At 38.3% G+C, this 22,919-nt stretch overlaps 2 protein-coding genes across 2 annotated transcripts in view; one reads left to right on the top strand and one right to left on the bottom strand.

Annotated features, from left to right (window-relative positions):
- Window positions 1-22,919, bottom strand: part of LOC128565205 (tripartite motif-containing protein 5-like) — a 29,541-nt gene continuing 6,622 nt past the window's right edge. Inside the window, exons 2-9 of the mRNA XM_053561569.1 lie at window positions 20,617-21,100; window positions 19,791-19,886; window positions 19,064-19,167; window positions 18,658-18,784; window positions 3,485-3,507; window positions 2,184-2,284; window positions 1,910-1,957; window positions 1-1,763 (exon numbers count right to left, since the gene is read on the bottom strand). Coding sequence (XP_053417544.1) covers window positions 1,231-1,763; window positions 1,910-1,957; window positions 2,184-2,284; window positions 3,485-3,507; window positions 18,658-18,784; window positions 19,064-19,167; window positions 19,791-19,886; window positions 20,617-21,039 — 1,455 coding nt within the window. The 5' untranslated portion in view covers window positions 21,040-21,100 and the 3' untranslated portion in view covers window positions 1-1,230. The remainder of the gene's footprint in view (window positions 1,764-1,909; window positions 1,958-2,183; window positions 2,285-3,484; window positions 3,508-18,657; window positions 18,785-19,063; window positions 19,168-19,790; window positions 19,887-20,616; window positions 21,101-22,919) is intronic.
- Window positions 3,514-9,507, top strand: LOC128565203 (serine/threonine-protein kinase Sgk1-like). The gene is given in 2 exon segments (XM_053561567.1): window positions 3,514-3,950; window positions 3,952-9,507. Coding segments are annotated over 2 exon segments (1,350 nt in total). The 5' UTR covers window positions 3,514-3,608; the 3' UTR covers window positions 4,960-9,507.

The raw sequence follows: 22,919 nt of genomic DNA, 5'->3' as shown, positions 1-22,919 counted from the left end.
TTCTATTATATTTACAAGTGAACTCAATCCCATAGAATTTAGTTTACTTGATAGGAGCTAATATATAGCAACACAGAACTAAAATTAAAATCCAAATGGTGTCTGTGTGTGTGTATGTCTGTGTTTATACCAAAGGCAAAACCGAATAGCCTTGATAGTGGTATCTCACATCCAAAAACTGAGAATTCAGTAAATCTAACCCTAGTCCCCCTGAAAGCACAACTTGTTTCATGAGTCACTAACACAGCTTATTTTGTTTAGTAATTAGTAGAACAAATATATATTATTAAGTTGAGACACATAGGTGCTTTTTACTTTATGAATTTATTTTTGCATAATGATCCAAAGTAGCAAATGCATAATGATCATTTGCATAATGATCCAAAACATTTATTTTGTTTTTAATTGACATATGATAATTCTACATATTTATGGGGTACAGTGTGGTTTTTCCATACAAGTATACACTGTGTAAATATCAAATCTTGGTAATTAGTATATCCAGCACTTTAAACACTTGTCATTTCTTACAGATTAGCACATTGCAAATCCTCTCTTCTAGCTATTTTGAAACATGCGACATGTTATTGTTAACTCTAATCATTCTACTGTGCAGTAGAACACCAATACTTCAGCTGACATCTTCAATGCCAAAATTATTTTGAGAAAATAAACACAGCCATATGAATATATTAATCATGATTACACTGCTAGTGTATGGAGAGACAGGATTTGAACTCAAGATACTCTAGATATGAAATATCTATTTGGAGCATATGCTGTTGATGACAGTTTCTCCTTAACTCTTTGTTGAATAAGGTACATGCTAGGAAAGCTCATTCTTTAGTGAGCACAATAATATAGAAAGGTTGTTGAAAAGTTTTCCTTTTTCTTCTTAGTCAGTGTCAGAATTGGGTAATGAGGATTTGGCAGGAGTATTATCTCAACATTGTCATACTTTATGAAGTCTCAGTCATTTTTCATTGGGAGTATGGAAAATAATGAATCAAATTTGCCATGACATGTAAGGAAAATATTCAGAAGAACATAGCATGAGGCAGTTTGTACATCTTATTGCTAAGAAAAGGATGTTCAAATGGAAAGAAGGAAGATGGCAAGGAAATGATGGTTAAAATAGCACCAATGAGTTCAGGTGTATGACATGCACCCAGGCAAGCAAGAGGTGCTGCGGAGAAGTGGCCAAGTATGCAATAAGGTTTAGGTACTCGGTCAGCAGAGAGTCATGTGGACTTGACATGCTGTAGTATTGAAATACGGATTAATACGATGTTGAAAACGTGTACAGAATCTATAGATGAGAGACCCATGGTCTGTGACATTGAAAAATGAGACAGCGCCAGCGGCATAGTCTAGGAAAACCCCAATACGATTAGGAGGGACAGTCAGGGAGAGGGGTAAAGGACCAAAAGTGCTAGAATCGTGAAAAGCAATATATTGAGATATATGTTTTAACCCTATAACCCAGTAGCCATTTCTAGGTTGATAACGTACATTTGCTGTGTTACGAACCTTCTCATTGAATGGGAGACCGTGTTTAACATATACACCCAGGATCCAAGAACGTTTATTGGTCACATCTACCTCCCAGTACCATTTCCCTGACGTGAAATGTGGAGCAGCCAGGATACCATAATTGTCCATCAGTTCTTCAGGGTCCCAGTCATCCTGGCCAGATCTCACTTCTCTGTTATCTGAAGAAATGATGACATTTGATTTGTTCCTTGGAATCAGCGTCACGTAAACTGTAGGAAAAAAATACCCTCATTCACAGGTTATTGGGAGGGGTAGGTGTATGTATGTCAGAAGAAGAAACGTGGATCTTAAGACATGAGATCTACCAGATATAAAAGATAATAACATAGTGGGTTGTCATAGTGTGACTTCTCACCCAAGTGACGGCGGGCTTCTCTCAGCTCTGCACTGACATACATCTCTCCTACAGATTTGAGGAAAAAGAGGAGACTATGGTAGAACAATGAACTCATGAATGAAAGGATGAACTGGGCACCTGGCCATTCCCCACTGAATATGACCACATCACCAATGCACATCAGTCCTCACTTATCTCCTCTATCCGTACCTAGAAACTGTACCCTCTCCCCCATTTACCCCATGCCACCCCTAGATTTCCACAGCCATCCACTTGATCTAGCTCTCCTTACTTTTAAGCACTTGCAGCAATCCTCTCAGATCAGGCAGTGGAAATACTTTCCTTTGTTCCTTGGGAAACGTTTTTGGCTTCTTCAAGGTCAAGGTTTCATACCTATATGAAAAAAATTGACCTCTATAGCTCTAATCTTGTGTCCCTTGAACATCACTGACTTTGTATCCTTTCACCCCACTGGTGCACTTGACCTCTCTACCCTGGAGAACCTGAGAAGGGAAAGTACCGACTCCTGACCCTGGAGCCAGATGAAATATGCTCATGTCCACCTTTCCATGTATTCTCTGGGTGATCATGGAAATGTCTTAACCTCCTCAGATGCACAGTTTCTTCCTTCTAAAATGAAATAATTAACCTTTCCATCTCTATCTCCTTGAAATCATAGGAAATCATGAAATGGATTTTAAAACAAAACATTTTAGTGACTTAAAAAAAAATTGAGTTAATTTTGAGCCAATTGTTGCTATGGATGTGAGGTTGTAGAACCTGGTACCTGAGTTTTTGAGACATATGAAGTGTGGAAATTCTATCTGGAGAGACCCAGGATCTTTAATGCCTATTCCCAGTAGGAAGTTCCATAGACAATATCTGAGGTTTCAGGTTCTCTGGGAAAAATTACCAACACTCATCAAAAAAGATATTGTGAGCACCAAGTTAAAACTAGTCTGAATTTCATGTGTTTGAAAAAGCTTGATACTACCAAGTGGGTGGGCAATTGTAGACACAAGGATGCTGCTTTTCCATATTCTTCTGAAGTGGATAGATCCATTAGATCCTTGGAGCTGAACAAGATGGATCCATTGCTTACACCAAAACCAAAATACTGTTTTTAGGAATTTACATCTATTTTTTGAAATCTAAATCGAATGACAAAGAAGGCCTGTCTCTCTTATTCCTAGGAGACAAATATAAATATATAGGAATTATCCAATATGCAAATCTGGGTACATTGTAGACAGAAAAGATGCATCTCTCCCACAGTAGGTCAAGCACCTATTAAATAGAGTAGTAGAGTACAATATAGGTATAAAAGGTGATATAACACCTTATCCCTAACACCACTACTGATGCACACTCTGTGTCTTCTACCACCTAAATTTCCTAACATAGAATGTGGCCTATTCTAATAGTTACAAAGCACTCAAACCCAGATTTGTGGCCAGATATTTAAGATAACACTATAGCTAAATCTTCCTCCCTAGGAGATCTTTTATTCTATTGAACACCAGACAATTCTAAAGATTACAAATTTATTCTCACAGCACAAAAGGACTGTCCCTGGTCAGGTCCCACACATACCTTTTTATCATGCCATTCACATCCTAGGAAAAAGAGAGAAAATATAAATTAAGAATAATAGAGATGGCGGCTCCTTCAAGGAAACGCAGCTCGTGCACACTGCGCCCCGCCGCCGCCGCTACCCATGGGGGAGATGCAGGGTGCGCTGGCCTGGGCCCGGCTCAAGTCTCTGCTGAGGCCCCGCCACAAAAAGAGGGCCGAGGCGCAGAAAAGGAGCGAGTCCTTCCTTCTGAGCGGACTGGCTTTCATGAAACAAAGGAGGATGGGCCTGAACGACTTTATTCAGAAGATTGCTAACCACTCCTATGCATTCAAGCACCCAGAAGTTCAGTCCATCTTGAAAATCTCCCAGCCCCAGGAGCCTGAGCTTATGAATGCCAACCCTTCTCCTCCACCAAGTCCTTCTCAGCAAATCAACCTTGGTCCATCATCCAACCCTCATGCTAAACCATCTAAACCATTTCAAGAAGTTTCACTTCTTGAAAGTGATTGGGAAAGGCAGTTTTGGAAAGGTTCTTCTAGCAAGACACAAGGCAGAAGAAGTGTTCTATGCAGTCAAAGTTTTACAGAAGAAAGCAATCCTGAAAAAGAAGGAGGAGAAGCATATTATGTCAGAGTGCAATGTTTTATTGAAGAATGTGAAACACCCTTTCTTGGTGGGCCTTCACTTCTCTTTCCAGACTGCAGACAAATTGTACTTTGTCCTAGACTACATTAATGGTGGAGAGTTGTACTACCATCTCCAGAGGGAGCGCTGCTTCCTGGAACCACGGGCTCGTTTCTATGCTGCTGAAATAGCCAGTGCCTTGGGTTACCTGCACTCTCTGAACCTTGTCTGTAGAGACTTAAAACCTGAGAATATTCTGCTAGACTCCCAGGGACACATTGTCCTTACCGACTTTGGACTGTGCAAAGAAAACATTGAGCACAATGGCACGACATCTACCTTCTGTGGTACACCTGAGTATTTGGCACCTGAGGTGCTCCATAAGCAGCCTTATGACCGGACTGTGGACTGGTGGTGCCTGGGGGCCGTCCTGTATGAGATGCTGTATGGCCTGCCTCCTTTTTATAGCCGAAACACAGCTGAGATGTACGACAACATTCTGAACAAGCCCCTCCAGTTGAAACCAAATATCACAAATTCTGCAAGGCACCTCCTGGAAGGCCTCCTGCAGAAGGACAGGATAATGCGGCTTGGTGCCAAGGATGACTTTATGGAGATTAAGAGTCATGTCTTCTTCTCCCTAATTAACTGGGATGATCTCATTAATAAGAAGATTACTCCTCCTTGTAACCCAAATGTGAGTGGACCCAGCGACCTGTGGCACTTTGATCCCGAGTTTACTGAAGAGTCAGTCCCCAACTCCATTGGCAGGTCCCCTGACAGCATCCTCATCACAGCCAGAGTCAAGGAAGCTGCGGAGGCTTTCCTAGGCTTCTCCTACGCACCTCCCATGGACTCCTTCCTCTGAACAATCTTGTGGTTGCTTTTGAAGGATTTTGTGTGTTTTAAATGTTTTAGTTAGCCTTTTGGCGGAGCTGCCGGCTGACAGGACATCTTTAAAAGAGAATTTGCACATCTCTGGAAGCTTAGCAATCTTGCACATTGTTTGCTGGAAGCTTTTGGAAGAGCACATCCTCAGTGAGCTCATGACATTTTCATTTTTATTCTTACTTCCAACGTGGTGCTATCTCTGAAATGAGCATTAGAGTGCCGCCTTAGATACAGGATTCTTGTCAGAAGGAAGGCGGTGTTCTAAGAGAAGGTTCTCCTGCAGGTTTATCTAGGCTATGATAACGAGTATTATGAAGTGTGCCTTTTCTGAAGAGATCGTGTTAGCTCCAAAGCTTTTCCTGTTGCACAGTGTTTCAGTTCTTTACTTTGTCCTTGTGGACTTACTCTGTGAACAGTGGAATGAGTGTGGTATGCTTGATCACAGATGATGGATTTTGTTATAAGCATCAATGTGACACTTGCAGCACACTACAACGTGGGACATTGTTTCTTCCATATTTGGAAGATAAATTTATGTGTAGACTTTATTTTTTGTAAGATACAGTTAAAACTAAATTTATTGAAATGGTTTTGCAATGACTTATATTCAGATGCTTAAAGAAAGCATTGCTGCTACAAATATTTCTATTTTTAGAAAGGGTTTTTATGGACCAATGCCCCAGTTGTCAGTCAGAGCTGTTGGTGTTTTCATTGTTTAAAAATGTCACCTGTAAAATGGGCATTATTTATGTTTTTTTATTTGCATTCCTGATAACTGTATATATTGTATAAAGAAAATCTGTACATTGGGTTATAACACTAGTATATTTAAACTTATAGGCTTATTTGTAATGTAAACCACCATTTTAATGTACTATAATTAACATGGTTATAATATGTACAATCCTTCCCACCACACAGCTATTTATGTGTGTGATAAACCAATTTTGGTTTGCAATAAAATCTTCTAAAAAAAAGAAATAATAGAATCTCCTCACTTAAAAAGCTGTATCACATTTCCATCAGTGCCTGGTATGCTAAGAATGGAGAAGGCTATAGATGTAAAAGTAAAAATAAAACTCAGGCCAACCATCCAGAAGACTCATGCGAGGTGGTCAAGTTCCCTAAAAAGTAGAAACAACTTTCAACCATCAGGGAGAGTTTTCTAACATGTGAAGATGGGACATGTTTATAAGAGAAAGAAGATGGCCATAATTTTTATTTTTGCCCAAATGTACATGGTTCCCATGAGATGATTTAAATAATTCATGATTCTTTGATTTATTCAACAGATGTGTAAACTGATTCACTATTATTTGCCAATCACTGTGCTTGGTTTTGGAGACTCAAAGATGAATTAATAATAGTTCTCAGGAAGTTTACATAGTTTTTGTAAAGGGTAGCATACAAGCAAATAAGTGTATGAAGTATAGATGTTTCTCCAGCCACTTTTAAAAATTCTATACATTAACTATTATTGACCTCATCCAGTCCCTCAAATTCAATACTCACATATGTGCAGTTGATTTCCAACTCTCTATTTTTACTGAAATTTGTCAATTAAATGCAGTTTAATACATTCAATAATGAATGAGCTACTAGGATCAACAACTCAGGATGCTAATCTGTAGCACCAGCCACTCTCTGTTTTGTCTTGTATATATCATCCAGAATTTTACATCTACTCAATTAACATCCTAAAACTTCAATGTTTAACCTAAACTCAGTCTCTACCTGCCCAGTTTAATCTACATCCTTAAGGACTTCATGTTATCTACTCTTCTTTATCATCACAGATACTGATTTATTTAGTAGCAATGTATAGAGTTTTGCTCTTTGTATTATAAATTTTATGTTGTATATGACATAACCAAATAAAACTGGATGGAGTAGTAAAAATTATTTTATAAAGAGCAATTATAACTTCAGTCATAGCTGAATTGTGAAACTTAAACCTTATCATCAAGATCTGGTATATATTTTTCTCCAAATGCTACTTGTTACTCTATATAGATTTTATTTTCCATACATGAAGGAAATGTGAATCTCCCAGAAGAAGGGAGAACTTATAAGTTTTTACAAAAAAAATGTTTTGAATTGCAAATTGCACATCTGTCTGCATGGGATCAGATGCCGTTCTTCAAAGCACTACTGCATTCTTGCTCGAAACACAGGCATTTCAGATACTAATTTTTTTTTTTGCATTTAACCACAAACATTTATTGAGCATGGTAGGTTCTAAAAATAAAATAATGAGCAAAACACAGGAATGGTATGTTTCCGACCTCAGAGAGCTTGTACTCTAATGGTGTGATGTAAAATATAGTCAGTTACACTGAGAAGTGATATGAAGAAAAAGTCCTCTTAGAATAAAGGGAGACTGTAATAAAAAGATCTGCAGGAGGAGACAAAGATGAAGGAGTAGTTAAGACTTCACAACAGGATGTGAAAAGGCCTATTCATTAGCAGATACAAATTGAAGTAGGATTAAGTAATATGCTGCTTGCTCAGGGTGGCTCACACCTGTAATTCTAGATCCCAAAACTTTTAGGAGGATACCTTGAGGCCTTGACTTTGAGACCAGCCAGAGCAACCAAAAGAAACTCCATTTCTACAAAAAATACAACAATTAGCCAGGCATGGTAGTGTACTCCTGCTGTCTCAGCTAATCAGGAAGTTGAGCCAGGAACATCAGTTGAGCCCAGAAGTTTTAGTATGCAGGGGGCTACTAGCCTGGGCAACAGAGCAAGAGTATCTCTCTAAAAAGAAGAAAAAGAAGGGCGGCGCCTGTGGCTCAGCGGGTAGGGCGCCGGTCTCATATGCCGGAGGTGGCGGGTTCAAACCCAGCCCCGGCCAAAAAAAAAAAAAAAAAAGAAGAAAAAGAAAAAAGAAGTGGCACACAATCTGGCCGTGCTAAAAATACACACATGTGGAAAGAAGAAGTGAAACAATCGGTAGAAGCATAAACTATGGCAGATTTTAAACAGTCTGAACACTGAATGTGCCCACTTGCCATCAGGAAAGGCTTAACGGGATTAAGCGTAACTTCTACTTGAGTTTAAAGATGAAGCAAACATATGTGGACACGCAACAAAAAAAAACGAAAACACCTCACATAAAAATTATATTTTACTTTTCCCTAAACTCAGCACACACAGCAGCAGTTTAGGGAAGAAAACAAATGAAAAAATAAAGAAAATGCCATGAAGACTAAGTTGAACAGTTTGATGAGAATATTTCAGATTGTATATGAAACCAGCACATTGTACCCCTTGATTGCACTAATGTACACAGCTATGAGTTAACAAAAAAAATAACAATAATAATAAAAAATTAAAAAAAAAGAAAAATGAAAGCAGCCTTCTTGGGGAGGAGGGTGAAAATCCAGAGAAAGAAGAAAATACCAAAAATATCTATTTTACAACTGAAATTTATGAAACATAAAAAAAAACCAACAAAAGAGAACCCATGCTCAGGAAAAATTACCAAAATAATAAATAGAAAGCACCTGCAAGTGACCCTAGATGTTGGACTTAGGGGATAAAGACTCAAAGTAACTATTATTGAAAGGTTAAAATTCAAAGGGGGAACTATGCTTGAGGAATTAAATTATAAAAACAATGACATAAAAATAGTTATCTAAACAATGGCATAGAAATGATTAAAAAATAAAATTTCTAAAAATTTGAAGTAAAATAACCAAAATGAAATGTGTACCAGAAGAGCTCAATAACACATTAAGATAGCAGACATAAGGACCTCTGAACCTGAAGTTGAGCCAACAGAAATTTTGTAACCTAAGGAACAGAGGGAAAATGATTGAAAAAATAGAAATCACCTCACAGACATGTGGGATGACACAAAATTTATCAAAATACATGCAATAGGTCTTCCAGAAGGAAAGAAGACAGATGAAAAGAGAAAAAAAATTAAAAAATAATTAGGGGAAAAAATTTATAATTCTATAAAAACATTAAGGTACTCATTGTTGTTCAGTGAACATCAAATTAAATAAATAAAGTGAGATCCACACATAAACACATCATAAACAAATTTCTGAAGGCTACAATCGAAGAAAAACTTTTTGAAAGCATCAAACAATAAATCAATCATCACAGAAGAAATGCTTTCAAAATGATTAATAGTTGATTCCTTATCTGAAATAACAGAGAGCAGAGGACAAGACTGACATGTGGAAAGCTCTAAAAGAAAAAGAAACCGTAGGGGTGGCGCCTCTGCCTCAGTGAGTAGGGCGCCGGCCCCATATACCGAGGGTGGCAGGTTTGAACCTGGCCTCAGCCAAACTGCAACAAAAAAATAGCCAGGCATTGTGGTGAGCACCTGTAGTCCCAGCTACTTGGGAGGCTGAGGCAAGAGAATCACCTAAGCCCAAGAGCTGGAGGTGGCTGTGAGCTGTGACTCCACAGAACTCTACTGAGGGTGACAAAATGAGACTCTGTTTCTAAAAAAATAAAGAAAGAAAGAAAAAGAAAACTGTAAACCTGGAATTCCATTTAAAGCAAAAATATTCTTTAAAGATTAAGAAAAAACATGTTACCATGTAAAGACTGATAGAGTTTGTTGCTGGCAGATAGCAAAAATATTTATTATGAGAAATATTTTTTAAAAGCTTTTAGTTGAAAAAAATATTCCTCCAGAGATTGACTTAAATTCAAACTGAAACAATAAGGAAATGCTATAACGTGTGACTTAATAGAAAATATGCTATCGTTTATTTTCCAATTTATTTTTAGTAACTTTAAAGACATGAGTTTATTAATATAGTTATTAAATACTATATTGATCAGTTAAAACATATATGTATGTAATCTATGTGACAATAAGATTACAAAGGTTCAGAAAATATTAAGCAATATTTCAGTCATGTTTCTGTATTTTACTGGAATTAAGTTAGTATTAATCTGAAGTACATTGTGACAGGATAAGATGAATATTATAATCCCAAGGGTAACCACTAGAAAAACAACTAAAATAATATGTAGCTCAAAATCAGAGAAATTAAAACTCTCTACTGAAAAATATCTATTTAATCAAAAGAAGCCAGTTAAGGAGAAAAGAAACAGCAGCAACAAAAAAGAGGAGAGAGACTCCTGCAGCCAGCAATGGAGGAAAGACACCCCACCCCAGTAACACAGGTGGTAGCTAGCAACTGCTGCAGCCACTGGGTTTCAGCTCCTTGAATTCAACCCACTCCAAGCCAGTTGCTTACTCCCTGCCCAGAGCTGTAACTTTCATCTGCACTTCTTTTTTGCTAACTACCCTGTTTCCCCGAAAATAAGACAGTGTCTTATTTTAAGGTGCTCACAAAGATGCTCTAGTCTTATTTTCAGGGGAAGTCTTATTTTCGGGGAAATAGGGTACTTCATCTGAAGTTTTGCTGATTGCAAAGAAGGTGCACCAAAAGAAGCAGGATGGAGCTCTATACCTTTTGCCAGAAAGAATCGCTTGGGCACTTGAAGGCAAAGATAGATTTATGATCAACCATTTATATGAAGATATTAAATGAGCAACTTGATTTCCCCTCCAGCTCCATAAGAGTTGGAGGTTTCAACACTCCTTTGGCAGTGTTGGATAGATGTTCCAATAAGAACCTGAGCAAAGATATTTTAGATTTAAATGTAACCATCCAACATTTGGATTTAGCAGATATCTACAGAACATTTCATCCCAACAAAACTGAATACATATACTTCTCATCAGCCCACGGAACATACTCCAAAATTGATGACATTTTAGGTCACAAGTCTAACCTCAGTAAATGTAAAGGAATAGAAAATATTCCTTGCATCTTTTTGGATCACCATGGATCCGAATCCATGGATTCAGATCAACATCAATAAATGTTGAACTCAGTAACAATAGGAATCTGCATACTCATACAAAAACATGGAAGTTAAATAACCTTATGCTGAATGATAGCTGGGTCATAGATGAGGTGAAGAAGGAAATTACCAAATTGTTGGAACAAAACGATAATGAAGACACGAATTATCAGAACCTCTGGGATACCTAAGAGAGAAATTTATAGCACTGCAAGCCTTCCTCAAGAGAATGGAAAGAGAGGAAGTTAACAACTTAATGGGACATCTCAAGCAACTGGAAAAGGAAGAACATTCCAACCCCAAACCCAGTAGAAGAAAAGAAATAACCAAAATTAGAGCAGAATTAAATGAAATTGAAAACAAAAGTATTATACAACAGATCAATAAATCAAAAAGTTGGTTTTTCGAAAAGGTCAATAAAGTAGATAAACCTTTGCCTAACCTAACCAGGAAAAAAAAAAGTAAAATCTCTAATTTCATCAATCAGAAATGACAAAGACGAAATAACAACAGACTCCTCAGAAATTCAAAAAAATTCTTAATGAATATGACAAGAAACTTTATTCTCAGAAATATGAAAATCTGAAGGAAATTGACCAATACTTGGAAGCACATCACTTTCCAAGACTTAGCCAGAATCAAGTGGAAATGTTGAACAGGCCAATATCAAGTTCTGAAATAGCGTCAACCATACAAAATCTCCCTGAAAAAAAAAGCCCAGGACCAGATGGCTTCACAACAGAATTCTACCAAACCTTTAGAGAGGAACTAGTACCTATATTACTCAACCTGTTCCAAAACATATAAAAAGAAGGAAGACTACCCAACACGTTCTATGAAGCAAACATCACCCTGATCCGCAAAGCAGGAAAAGACCCAACAAGAAAAGAAAATTATAGACCTAATGAATACAGATGCAAAAATATTCAACAAGATCCTAACAAACAGAATCCAGCAACACATCAAACAAATTATACACCACGACCAAGTTGGTTTTATCCGAGGGTCTCAAGGCTGGTTCAATATACGTAAATCATAAATATACAGCACATGAACAAATTAAAAAACAAAGACCATATGATTCTCTCAATTGATGAAGAAAAAGCTATTGATAATATCCAGCATCCCTTCATGATCAGAACACTTAAGAAAATTGGTATAGAAGGGACATTTCTTAAACTGATAGAGGCCATCTATAGCAAACCCACAGCCAATATCGTATTGAATGGAGTTAAATTCATTTCCACTCAGATCAGAAAGCAGAGAAGGTTGTCCATTGTCTCCACTGCTCTTTAATGTTGTAATGGAAGTTTTAGCCATCGCAATTAGGGAAGAAAAGGCGATCAAGGGTACCCACATAGGGTCAGAAGAGATCAAACTTTCACTCTTCACAGATGATATGATTGTGTATCTGGAAAACACCAGGGATTCTACTACAAAACTCTTAGAAGTGATCAAGGAATACAGCAGCATCTCAGGTTACAAAATCAACATTCATAAATCGGTAACCTTTATATATACCAACAATAGTCAAGCTGAAAAAACAGTTAAGGAATCTATTCCATTCACAGTAGTGCCACAGAAGATGAAATATTTGGGAGTTTATCTAACAAAGGACATGAAATATCTCTATAAAGAGAAGTATGAAACTGTAAGAAAAGAAATAGCTGAAAATGTTAACAAATGGAAAAACATACCATGGTCATGGCTGGGAAGAATCAACATTGTTAAAATGTCCATATTACCCAAAGCAATATAAAATTTTAATGCAATCCTATTAAAGCACCACTGTCATACTTTAAAGATCTTGAAAAAACAATACTTTGTTTTATATGGAATCAGAAAAAACCTCAAACAGCCAAGACATTACTCAGAATTAAAAACCAAGCAGGAGGAATCATGCTACTGGACTATACTATAAATTGATAGTGATCAAAACAACATAGTACTGGCACAAAAACAGAGTTTGATATACGAAACAGAATAGAGAACCAAGAGATGAATCCAGCTAATTACCGTTATTTGATCTTTGACAAGCCAATTAAAAACATTCAGTGGGGAAAAGATTCCCTATGTAACTAATGGTGCTGGGTGAACTGGCTGGCAACCTGTAGAAGAGTGAAACTGGACCCACACTTATCACCATTAACTAAGATAGACTCTCACTGGATTAAAGATTTAAACTTAAGACATGAAACTATAAAATACTACAATAGAGGGCGGCACCTGTGGCTCAAGGAGTAGGGCGCCGGTCCCATATGCCGGAGGTGGCAGGTTCAAACCCAGCCCCGGCCAAAAAAAAAAAACCCACAGGAAAAAAAAAAAAATACTACAATAGAGTGCAGGGAAAACTCTTGAAGAAATGGGTCTGGGCGAGTATTTTATGAGGAAGACCCCAGGGCAATTGAGGCAGCTTCAAAAATACACTGCTGGAACCTGATCAAAGTAAAAAGCTTCTGCACAGCTAAGAACACAGTAAGTATAGCAAGCAAACAGCCTTCAGAATGGGAGAAGATATTTGCAGTTATGTCTCCGACAAAGGTTTAAGAACAAGAATACACAGAGAACTCAAACGTATAAGCAAGAAAAGCACAAGTGATCCCATCGCAGGCTGGGCAAGGGACTTGACGAGAAACTTCTCTGAAGAAGACAGGCACACGGCCTGTAGACATATGAAAAAATGCTCATCGTCCTTAATCATCAGAGAAATGCAAATCAAAACTACTTTGAGATACCATCTAACTCCAGTGAGACTAGCCTATATCACAAAATCCCAAGACCAGAGATGTTGGTGTGGATGTGGAGAAAAGGGAACACTTTTGCACTCCCGGTGGGAATGCAAATTAATACATTCCTTTTAGAAAGAGATATGGAGAACACTTAGAGATCTAAAAATAGATCTACCATTCAATCCTGTAATCCCTCTACTGGGCATATACCCAGAAGACCAAAAATCACATCATAACAAAGATATTTGTACCAGAATGTTTACTGCAGCCCAATTCATAATTGCTAAGTCATGGAAGAAGCCCAAGTGCCCATCGATCCACGAATGGATTAATAAATTGTGGTATATGTACACCATGGAATATTATGTAGCCTTAAAGAAAGATGGAGAATTTGTCTCTTTCATGTTTACATGGATGGAGCTGGAACATATTCTTCTTAGTAAAGTATCTCAAGAATGGAAGAAAAAGTACCCAATGTACTCAGCCCTACTATGAAACTAATTTAGGGTTTTCACATGAAAGCTATAACCCAGTTACAATCTAAGAATAGGGGAAAGGGGGAAAGGGAGGGGAGAGGTGGGTAAGGAGAATAGGTGGGATTACACCAGTGGTGCATCTTACAAGGGTATATGTGAAACTTGGTAAACGGTCTGTGAAGCTAGTGAATGATGCCCCATAATTATATCAATGTACAAAGCTATGATTTAATAAAAAAAAAAAAAATGAAAAGGCAACATATGAATTGGAGAAAAATACTTGCAAGCCATATCTGATAATCAGGTTTAATATCCAAAATGTATACAGAGGCCTGGCTCATGCCTGTAATCCTCACATTCTGAGAGGCCAAGTTGGGGGAATCACTTTAGGTCAAGAGTCTGAGCCTGGCCTGAGCAAGAGCAAGACCCTGTCTCTACTAAAAGTATAAAAATTAGCTAGGCACTCCCTGCTACTTGGGAGACTAAGACAGGAGGATTACTTGAACCCAGTAGACTGAGGTTGCTGTGAACTACGCTGATACCATGGCATTCTAGCCTAGGCAACCAAATGACACTCTGTCTCAAAATGAAACAAACAAACAAATATATACATATATATACACATTATTTTACATTGGTATATTTGTTTTTCTACATAAAGAGTACTAAAGAGTACAACTCAATAGCAGAAAAACAAATATGCCAATATAAAAATGGGTGAAGGGTAGTCCCAGCTACTCGGGAGGCTGAGGCAGGAGAATCTCTTAAGCCCAGGAGTTGGAGGTTGCTGTGAGCTGTGTGAGGCCACGGCACTCTACCGAGGGCCATAAAGTGAGACTCTGTCTCTACAAAAAAAAAAAAAAAAATGGGTGAAGGAACTGAATAGAAGTTTCTTCTTTGTGTGTATGTGTATTTTTGTTATTTATTATTTCTTGTTTTGTTTATTTTAGTTTTGTTTTTCCCCCCTTTGGGATTCATTGAGGTTAGAAAGAATTAGGTTACACTGATTGCATTTGTTAGGCAAAGTCCCACCCCCAAGAGGTATGCCATACGCTGTGACCCCCTCTACGCCCTTCCCACCTCCCCTCTCCCAATCCCTCATCCCTCATTCAGACATTTCTGAAAAGGCAGCAAACAATCAATAGGAATATGAAAAAATGCTTTTGATAAATTAATAGAAATAGGATTTTCCCTTGCTACTTACACAAGGGAAAAACTTACTTATTAGTATAATCTCTGATATTGGTTCAGGTAAAGGATACTGTAGTGCAAGGATGGGCAGGTATTGGTCAAAGGATACCAACTTCAGATAGAGAGGAGGAATATCCTCAGGATATCTATTGCACAACATGGCAGTTAACAATGTATAATGTATTACATTCTTGAAAATTGTAAAGAGTAGATTTTAAATGTTCTCACACTGAAAGAAAAGTATGTGAGGTAATGAGTATGTTAATTAATTTGATGTAGCCACTCCATAATATATACATATTTCAAAACCACTTGTTGCAAACAGTACAATAGTATGCCAGTTTAAATAAGTTTAAAATTAAAAAAATAAAAATTAAAGAGATACAGAAGTGTCTAGTCTAAGTGTAGTCTAAGACTACAAAGAAGTCTTATGACTATCTTAAAGACTATAAATTAGATGAAATGAATAATCCTATGGAGACATCCATTACCAAGGAGAGACTCAAGAAGGATTAAAAATCTTAATAAACAAAAAGCATGTAAAAAATTAAAAATTTGATACCTTTCATGAAAGTAAGAAATGCTGGCTTGGTGCCTATAGTTCAGTGGCTAGGGTGCCGGCCACATACACTGGGGTTGCCAGTTTTAAACACTGTTCAGGCCTGCTGAACAACAATGACAACAACAACAAAAAAAATACCCAGGCATTGTGGCAGATGCCTGTACTCCCAGCTACCCAGGAGGCTGAGGCAAGAGAATCACTTAAGCCTAAGAGTTGGAGATAGCTGTGAGCTGTGATGCTACAGCACTCTGCTGAGGGCGACATAGTAAGATTCTGCCTTAATAAAAGAAAAAAAAAAAGAGAGAGAGAGTGTAAGAAATACTGAGGCAGCTATACTGGTAAATTCTATTGAATAAAGAAGAAATAACACCAGTCTTTTTCAAATATTTTCCGGAAAATAAAAAGACGTAACTTCTCAGCATATTCTATGAGGGGGAAAAAACAGGATTTTGGGGAGGTATAGACATTTTAACAATGTTGATTCTTCTGATATGTATTCTTGATATGATATGTATTCTTGATATGTATTCTTGCTGATAAGTATTCTGAAGTGCATTTGCTTGACTAAGCTGAGCAATGAAACTGTCTGATAAATGTTGGTGATTACAGAGAACAGGGGAATGGAGTTAAACTGAAACCTTTTCCTCTTAGAACTGGAACTAGAGAAGGTTGTCCTCTGTCACCATTACTATTCTAGCCAATACAATTAAGCAAGATAAGGAAATAAAGGGCATCCAAATGGGAGCAGAGGAGGTCAAACTCTCTATCTTTACTGATGTATGATCTTATACTTAAGACTCAACCACAAGAATCCTGGAAGTCATCAAAAAATACAGTAATGTCTCAGGATATAAAATCAATGTCCACTAGTCAGTTGCCTTTGTAAAAGCCAATAACAGTAAAGATGAGAGGCTAATTAAGGACACAACTCCCTCCCCCATAGCTTCAAAGAAAATGAAATATCTAGGAATATCTTAACAAAGGAGGTGAAGGACCCTCTTAGGGTTTCATAAAGAAAATAGCAGATGATATTAACAAATGGAAGAACATACCATGTTCATGGCTGGGAAGAGCCAACATTGTTAAAATGTCTATACTTCCCAAAGCAATCTACCTATTCAATGCCATCCCTATTAATATACCAGCATTGTACTTTCAAGATTTGGAAAAAATAATTCTGTCTTTTATATGCAACCAGAAAAAAACCCATATAGCTAAGGCAGTTCTTAGTAATAAAAATAAAGCTGGGGGCATCACCAAACCAGATTTTACTCTGTACTACAAAGCCATACTGGTCAAGACAGCATGGTACTGGCCCAAAAATAGAGACATAGACATTTGGAATCGAATAGAAAACCAGAAGTTGAAACTAACATCTTAAAACCACCTAATCTTTGATAAACCAAATAAGACATACCTTAGGGGAAAGACTCCCTATTCAATAAATGGTGCTGGGAAAACTGGATATCCACATGTAAAAGACGGAAACTGGACGCACACCTTTTGCCACTCACAAAAATTGATTCAAGATGGATAAAGGACTTAAATTTAAGACACAAAACAATAAAAATCCTCAAAGAAAGCATAGGAAAAACACTGGGAAGATATTGGCCTGGGGAAAGACTTCATGAAGAAGACTGCCATGGCAATTGCAACAACAAAAACAAACAAATGGGACTTAATTAAACTGAAGAGCTCTGTACAGCTAAGGAGACAACAACCAAAGCAAATAGACAACCTACAAAATGGGAAAAGATATTTGCATATTTTGAATCAGACAAAAGCTTAATAACTAGGATCTATAGAGAACTCAAATTAATCCACATGAAAAAAGCCAACAATCCCATATATCAATGGACAAGACACATGAATAGAACCTTCTCTAAAGAAGACAAATGGTTAACAAACATATGACAAAATGCTCATCATCCCTATATATTAGAGAAATGCAAATCAAAACTACCCTGAGATACCATCTAACCCCAGTGAGAATAGCCCACATCACAAAATCTCAAAGCTGCAGATGCTGGCATGGATGTGGAGAAAGGAACACTTTTATACTGCTGGTGGGACTGCAAACTAATACAACCTTTTTGGAAGGAAGTATGGAGAACCCTCAAAGAACTCAAGCTAGACCTCCCATTTGATCCTGCAATTCCATTACTGGGCATCTACCCACAAGGAAAAAAATCCTTTTATTATAAGGACACTTGCACTGGACTGTTTATTGCAGCTCAATTTACAATCATTAAAATGTGGAAACAGCTTACATGCCCACCAACCCAGGAATAGATTAACAAGTTGTGGTATATGTACAACATGGAATACTGTTCAGCCATTAAAAAAATGGAGACTTTTCAGCCTTTGTATTAACCTGGAAGTGGAAGACATTATTCTTAGTAAAGCATCACAAGAATGGAGAAGCATGAATCCTATGTACTCAATTTTGATATGAGAACAATTAATGGGGGTGGGGTAAGGAAGAGCAGAGAGAGGGAAGAAGGGAGGGGGTGAAGTCTTGGTGTGTGCCACACCTTTTGGGGGCAAGACATGATTGTAAGAGGGACTTTACCTAATAAATGCAGTCAGTGTAACCTGGTTTCTTGTACCCTCAATGAATCCCCAACAATAAATAAAAAATTAAATTAAATTAAAAATAAATAGTAAAAAAAATTATAAAATAAAAATAAGATCTTCCCTGGTTACTGATGGATTCAGTAATTCCTGTAACTTCTGATATTGGTTCAGGAAGAGGGTATGACAGTGCCCAGAAAACTTTAGTGTCAGCACTAAGAGACAGCACAGAAACACAGAGAAGGAAACAGTCTTCACTTTCCTGCATCTCAGATACTGAGGAGTCTCTTTAAGTCTTACCTGCAGCATCTCTATTGCTGGCGCCTGCAACCGACGCTCCACATCAGAAATGAACATTCTTACCACCTGATGGTGCTGGTCCAGCTCATTCTTAGACTCTGCTAGACTATTAAGAATATCTTTTTCCGGGCGGCGCCTGTGGCTCAGTGAGTAGGGCGCCGGCCCCATATGCCGAGGGTGGTGGGTTCAAACCCAGCCCCGGCCAAACTGCAACAACAAAAAAAAAAAATAGCCGGGCGTTGTGGCGGGTGCCTGTAGTCCCAGCTGCTCGGGAGGCTGAGGCAAGAGAATCGCGTAAGCCCAAGAGCTGGAGGTTGCTGTGAGCCGTGTGACCCCACGGCACTCTACCGAGGGCGGTACAGTGAGACTCTGTCTCTACAAAAAAAAAAAAAGAATATCTTTTTCCTCTTCCTCAAGAATTTGCAGTTTGTTGTTCTCCTCAGACACCAGGAAGTCTCTCAGTTTGCCAAACTGTGCCTGGATGTTTTGTCTGTCAGACTGTATTTGATCCTTCAGGGATGAGAAAGAAAACAGAGCCATTCAGTGTATAAGGCAGAGGCTGCGCACCAGAAAAAGAATCGCTTCTCTGGAAGTTCTCACAAGGAAGGGCTGAGAAGCAGGAAAGTAATTCTTAGGGAAGCTGAGAATTTTTTTATTATTTTCTCTTCTTAACATTCTAAAAGCCCTTAAATTGGCATGTGGAGGCCCATCTGAACCAAAACGGGATACCTGGGTGTGGTTTAGCCATCACACAGTTATCCAGGACACCCATGCCTACCTGCAGTACTGCTCACTTCACCCTTAAATGCTGAGGCAAAACCATGAGCCGCTGGCAAAGTCTTCCCCCAGGAGACCCATAGATTTAAAAAGCATCACAGGAACAGAACTCAAAATTTACTTGCCATCCCCATCAGAGAGTCCCTCCATGTAACAGCTTCCTCCAAAGAGCTGTGTACATTTGTGACATATTCAGTCTCCACCCCTGAGCCCCCATATGGGAATGGATAAAGAAGAGGACTAATCAAATGATTCCTGGAGCTATCAATTATCAGGGAATGAAAAAGGGAGGGAGCTTCTGTCCAAGATCCTGCCCAGGTTTCTGGATAATTCCCTCAGGAAATGGCTCCTCTTACTTTCCAGGAAGTTCTCTCTTTGCTGATGTCATCTTCTACCTGCTCAACTTCCTGCTGCTGCTTCATCAGCTTTTCCAGAACTCCCTGGAGCCTCTTCTGTGAGAAAGAAATTACACCAGAGCTAAGCTCTGAGCTTTCTTAGCACTTGGATAGAAGATAAAGAAATCAGAGTTATCGCAGAAGAGACTAGAGTTTACAGAAGCTCTGAGAATAGCAATTAGAACCCATAACTCGGAAGAAACCTAACATGGTAAATGTGTTCCTTAAGTTTTAGGTAACTGAAATCACCATCACCCACACCAAGATTAGATTTATTCTTTTTCTTCTAGAAGAAAAACCCAATCTGCAACAAGGAGAGAACTTGCCTTGTATCTCAGTTCACCCCAGATACAGTGAAACTGTACCTCAGTTTCCTTGCTGAAAGCAGTGACCAGAGTTTTCCTTTGGTGCCAAATCTCTACCCATATGGCTCAAAGTACAAAAATATTTACTTCTCTCCAAGAGTATGTACTCTAGGTTTATCCTCTTACAACTGCATGAAGTGCATAAAAATGTCCTTCAGGTATAGGGCTCAGAAGATAAATATAGGATTGAGAAAAACCAGAAGCCTTGGATCTATGATGACAAGTAAAGTAATATGCAGGGCAGCACCTGTGGCTCAAGGAGTAGGGCACTGGCCCCCTATACCAGAGGTGGTGGGTTCAACCCGACCCCGGCCCTGACCCAAAACTGCAACAACAAAAAATAAATGAAGTAAAATGCAAAGTGATGCTTTCCAATTTGGTACCATTTTCCTCCCTGTCTTCCCTCCATTCTGGTCTCTTACTTGGTACTCCTGGGCAGCCTCCTCCAGGAGGAATGTGTGGTGACCACGGTGCTTCTGAGACCTCTCACAAAGCCAGCAAATGACCTCCCCATCCTCCTTACAGAAAAGCAGTAGTTTCTCTCCATGCTGCTCACAGTGATTCACCTCCTGCCCCTCTTCTTGGTTTAACTTGACCTCCTTGAGCCTCTCCACTATGTTGGCCAGAGGTCGATTGGGACGCAGGTTCTCAAGCTGGTAAGTGATTCTGCACACAGGACAGCAGCTCTGCCCTTCTTTGTCTATCGTGGACTTCTTCTGGTTTTCAGAGATGCAGGCTTGGCAGAAGCTGTGGCCACAGTCTAGACTCAGGGGTACTATCAGGAGTTCCAGGCAGATGGGGCAGGTCACCTCCTCCTTTATATTCACCAGGAGTTCTGAATCCATAGCAGCTGCTCCCTTGATCCTGCTTATGCTGACTACAGAGGTACCTGTTGCTCACAGAGCTCTGCATGAGTGGGAAAGTTAAAAAGGGACAGACAGGGTAAGAAAGGTAAGAATACAAAGGATACTGATCATACAGAAATAAAAACTAGGCCAAGATTAAAATATTAAAATATTACAAAAATATGGAAGAGAAAAAAGGAAAGGGGTGTGGTGACCTGGTAAAAAAGGCTTTTATTTTTTTGTAATTATTTTGAGCATTTCATGTCAAACGACAAATTTCATCTTTATCTGTGAGGTTTTCTGCTACCCCACAAAGTCAATCAAAGACAATAAAAGTAACTAAATAGACTAAATTAATCCCCAGATCAATGGTGATGTGAAGGCTAGGGTAATCCTAACCAGCTGGGGAGGTCTAGGGAGACTTGTCCTGGAAATTTGACAAGGACATTCATAGTAGCCTGAAGATGTATAAGCATATGGATGGCAGAGAGGCAGAGGATATACTCATAGTTAGCCTGAAGATGTATAAGCATATGGATGGCAGAGAGGCAGAGGATATACTCATAGTACACACATATGAGAGACCTAAAAAATATAAACACACATGAAATGGATGTGTTGGAAGTCTTAGAAGAGATGCTTCAAAATATTAGATGAGATCATTTGACAAATTATCATTGATGGTGGATTATATGCTAGTAACTAAACCAAAATCTAAAACACAAAGATGAACATATGGTTTAACCCACTATGAACTCATATATATATGAAAGACCAGATGTGATAAACGCTACTAGAGATGTATATGTTGTTGGAAATCCAATAATGGAGCAAGCAAGCAGAGGGTCCCTAGAATTACAACTTGAAAACATAACCTTCTAACGGAACTCTGAAGAATATGAATAAAATATGAGAAACAGGATAAATGTGTTAGGTAGAAGATATTGCATATATGCATATGCAGCATCTTCCATGAGTTATAAATTGCCAGTGCGACTGGTGTGTTGAGAGCTGCTAGTCCTAGGATCAGAAAATTTGACAGTCCCCAAAGGAAATAAATTTAGAGACTTTTTCCAAAGAGCAAGAAAAAATTACCAATGTCAATTATGAATTTCAATTATCAGAGCAGAATGAGGACACAATTAGCTTTGCACCGGGGTTGTGAAAAGTGAGATGGATCCACTGTGAAAATAGGAAGATCAGTTAGGATCAGTTGCTCAGTGGAAAGATGACAGATTGTAGGACAAGGTAATGGAGAAAACAGAAAACAGATGAAAGAGATAAATTTAAATCAAAAAGACAGGAGTGGGAATTAGAGTGCATAGGTGGAAACAAAGGGTTAACTTTAGGTTTGAGCTCTTTCTTCCTGTACAGGTGACATTTGCTTATCCTTCTCCTGCTATTGTTTTCCCCTCAGAAACCTACTATTTTCAAAGAAGTAGAATGTTAGCTGTCTTGCTATTTTACATTATTGACAGTAAAAACAGCCTAATAGGTACAGCACATTTAAAATGTGAAAACTGTATATATCTTAAATTTCAGTTGGTAAGAATAAAACTCATTTTTCATGATATAATCAAATATGCCTTTCTTAGGTCTCTGGAAGCTAGGTTCATGAGTTTTCACAAGATAATTAGGCATTTGGATAACTAGGCTTCACACATCTAGCTAGTCTGATTTCTTAAAAGGATGAGGTGAGTAGTACCGCTGCGAAAACTCTCACTGAGAGTTCATCTGAGATAGCTACACTAGCCACGTTTCCACTCATGCACCTCCTGGCTAAACTACAGGAACATGGACGGTTTATGTCCTATATACTCCCATGAGTGAAACTGTAAACCAGATTGTAAAGTACTGCTAGTGCTCAATATTACAGCAAT

This window comes from Nycticebus coucang, chromosome 14, assembly GCF_027406575.1.
Source record: "Nycticebus coucang isolate mNycCou1 chromosome 14, mNycCou1.pri, whole genome shotgun sequence".
Lineage (NCBI taxonomy): Eukaryota > Metazoa > Chordata > Mammalia > Primates > Lorisidae > Nycticebus > Nycticebus coucang.
The sequence above is the reverse complement of the archived record's forward strand: the minus strand, read 5'-3'. Positions and strand labels throughout refer to the sequence as shown.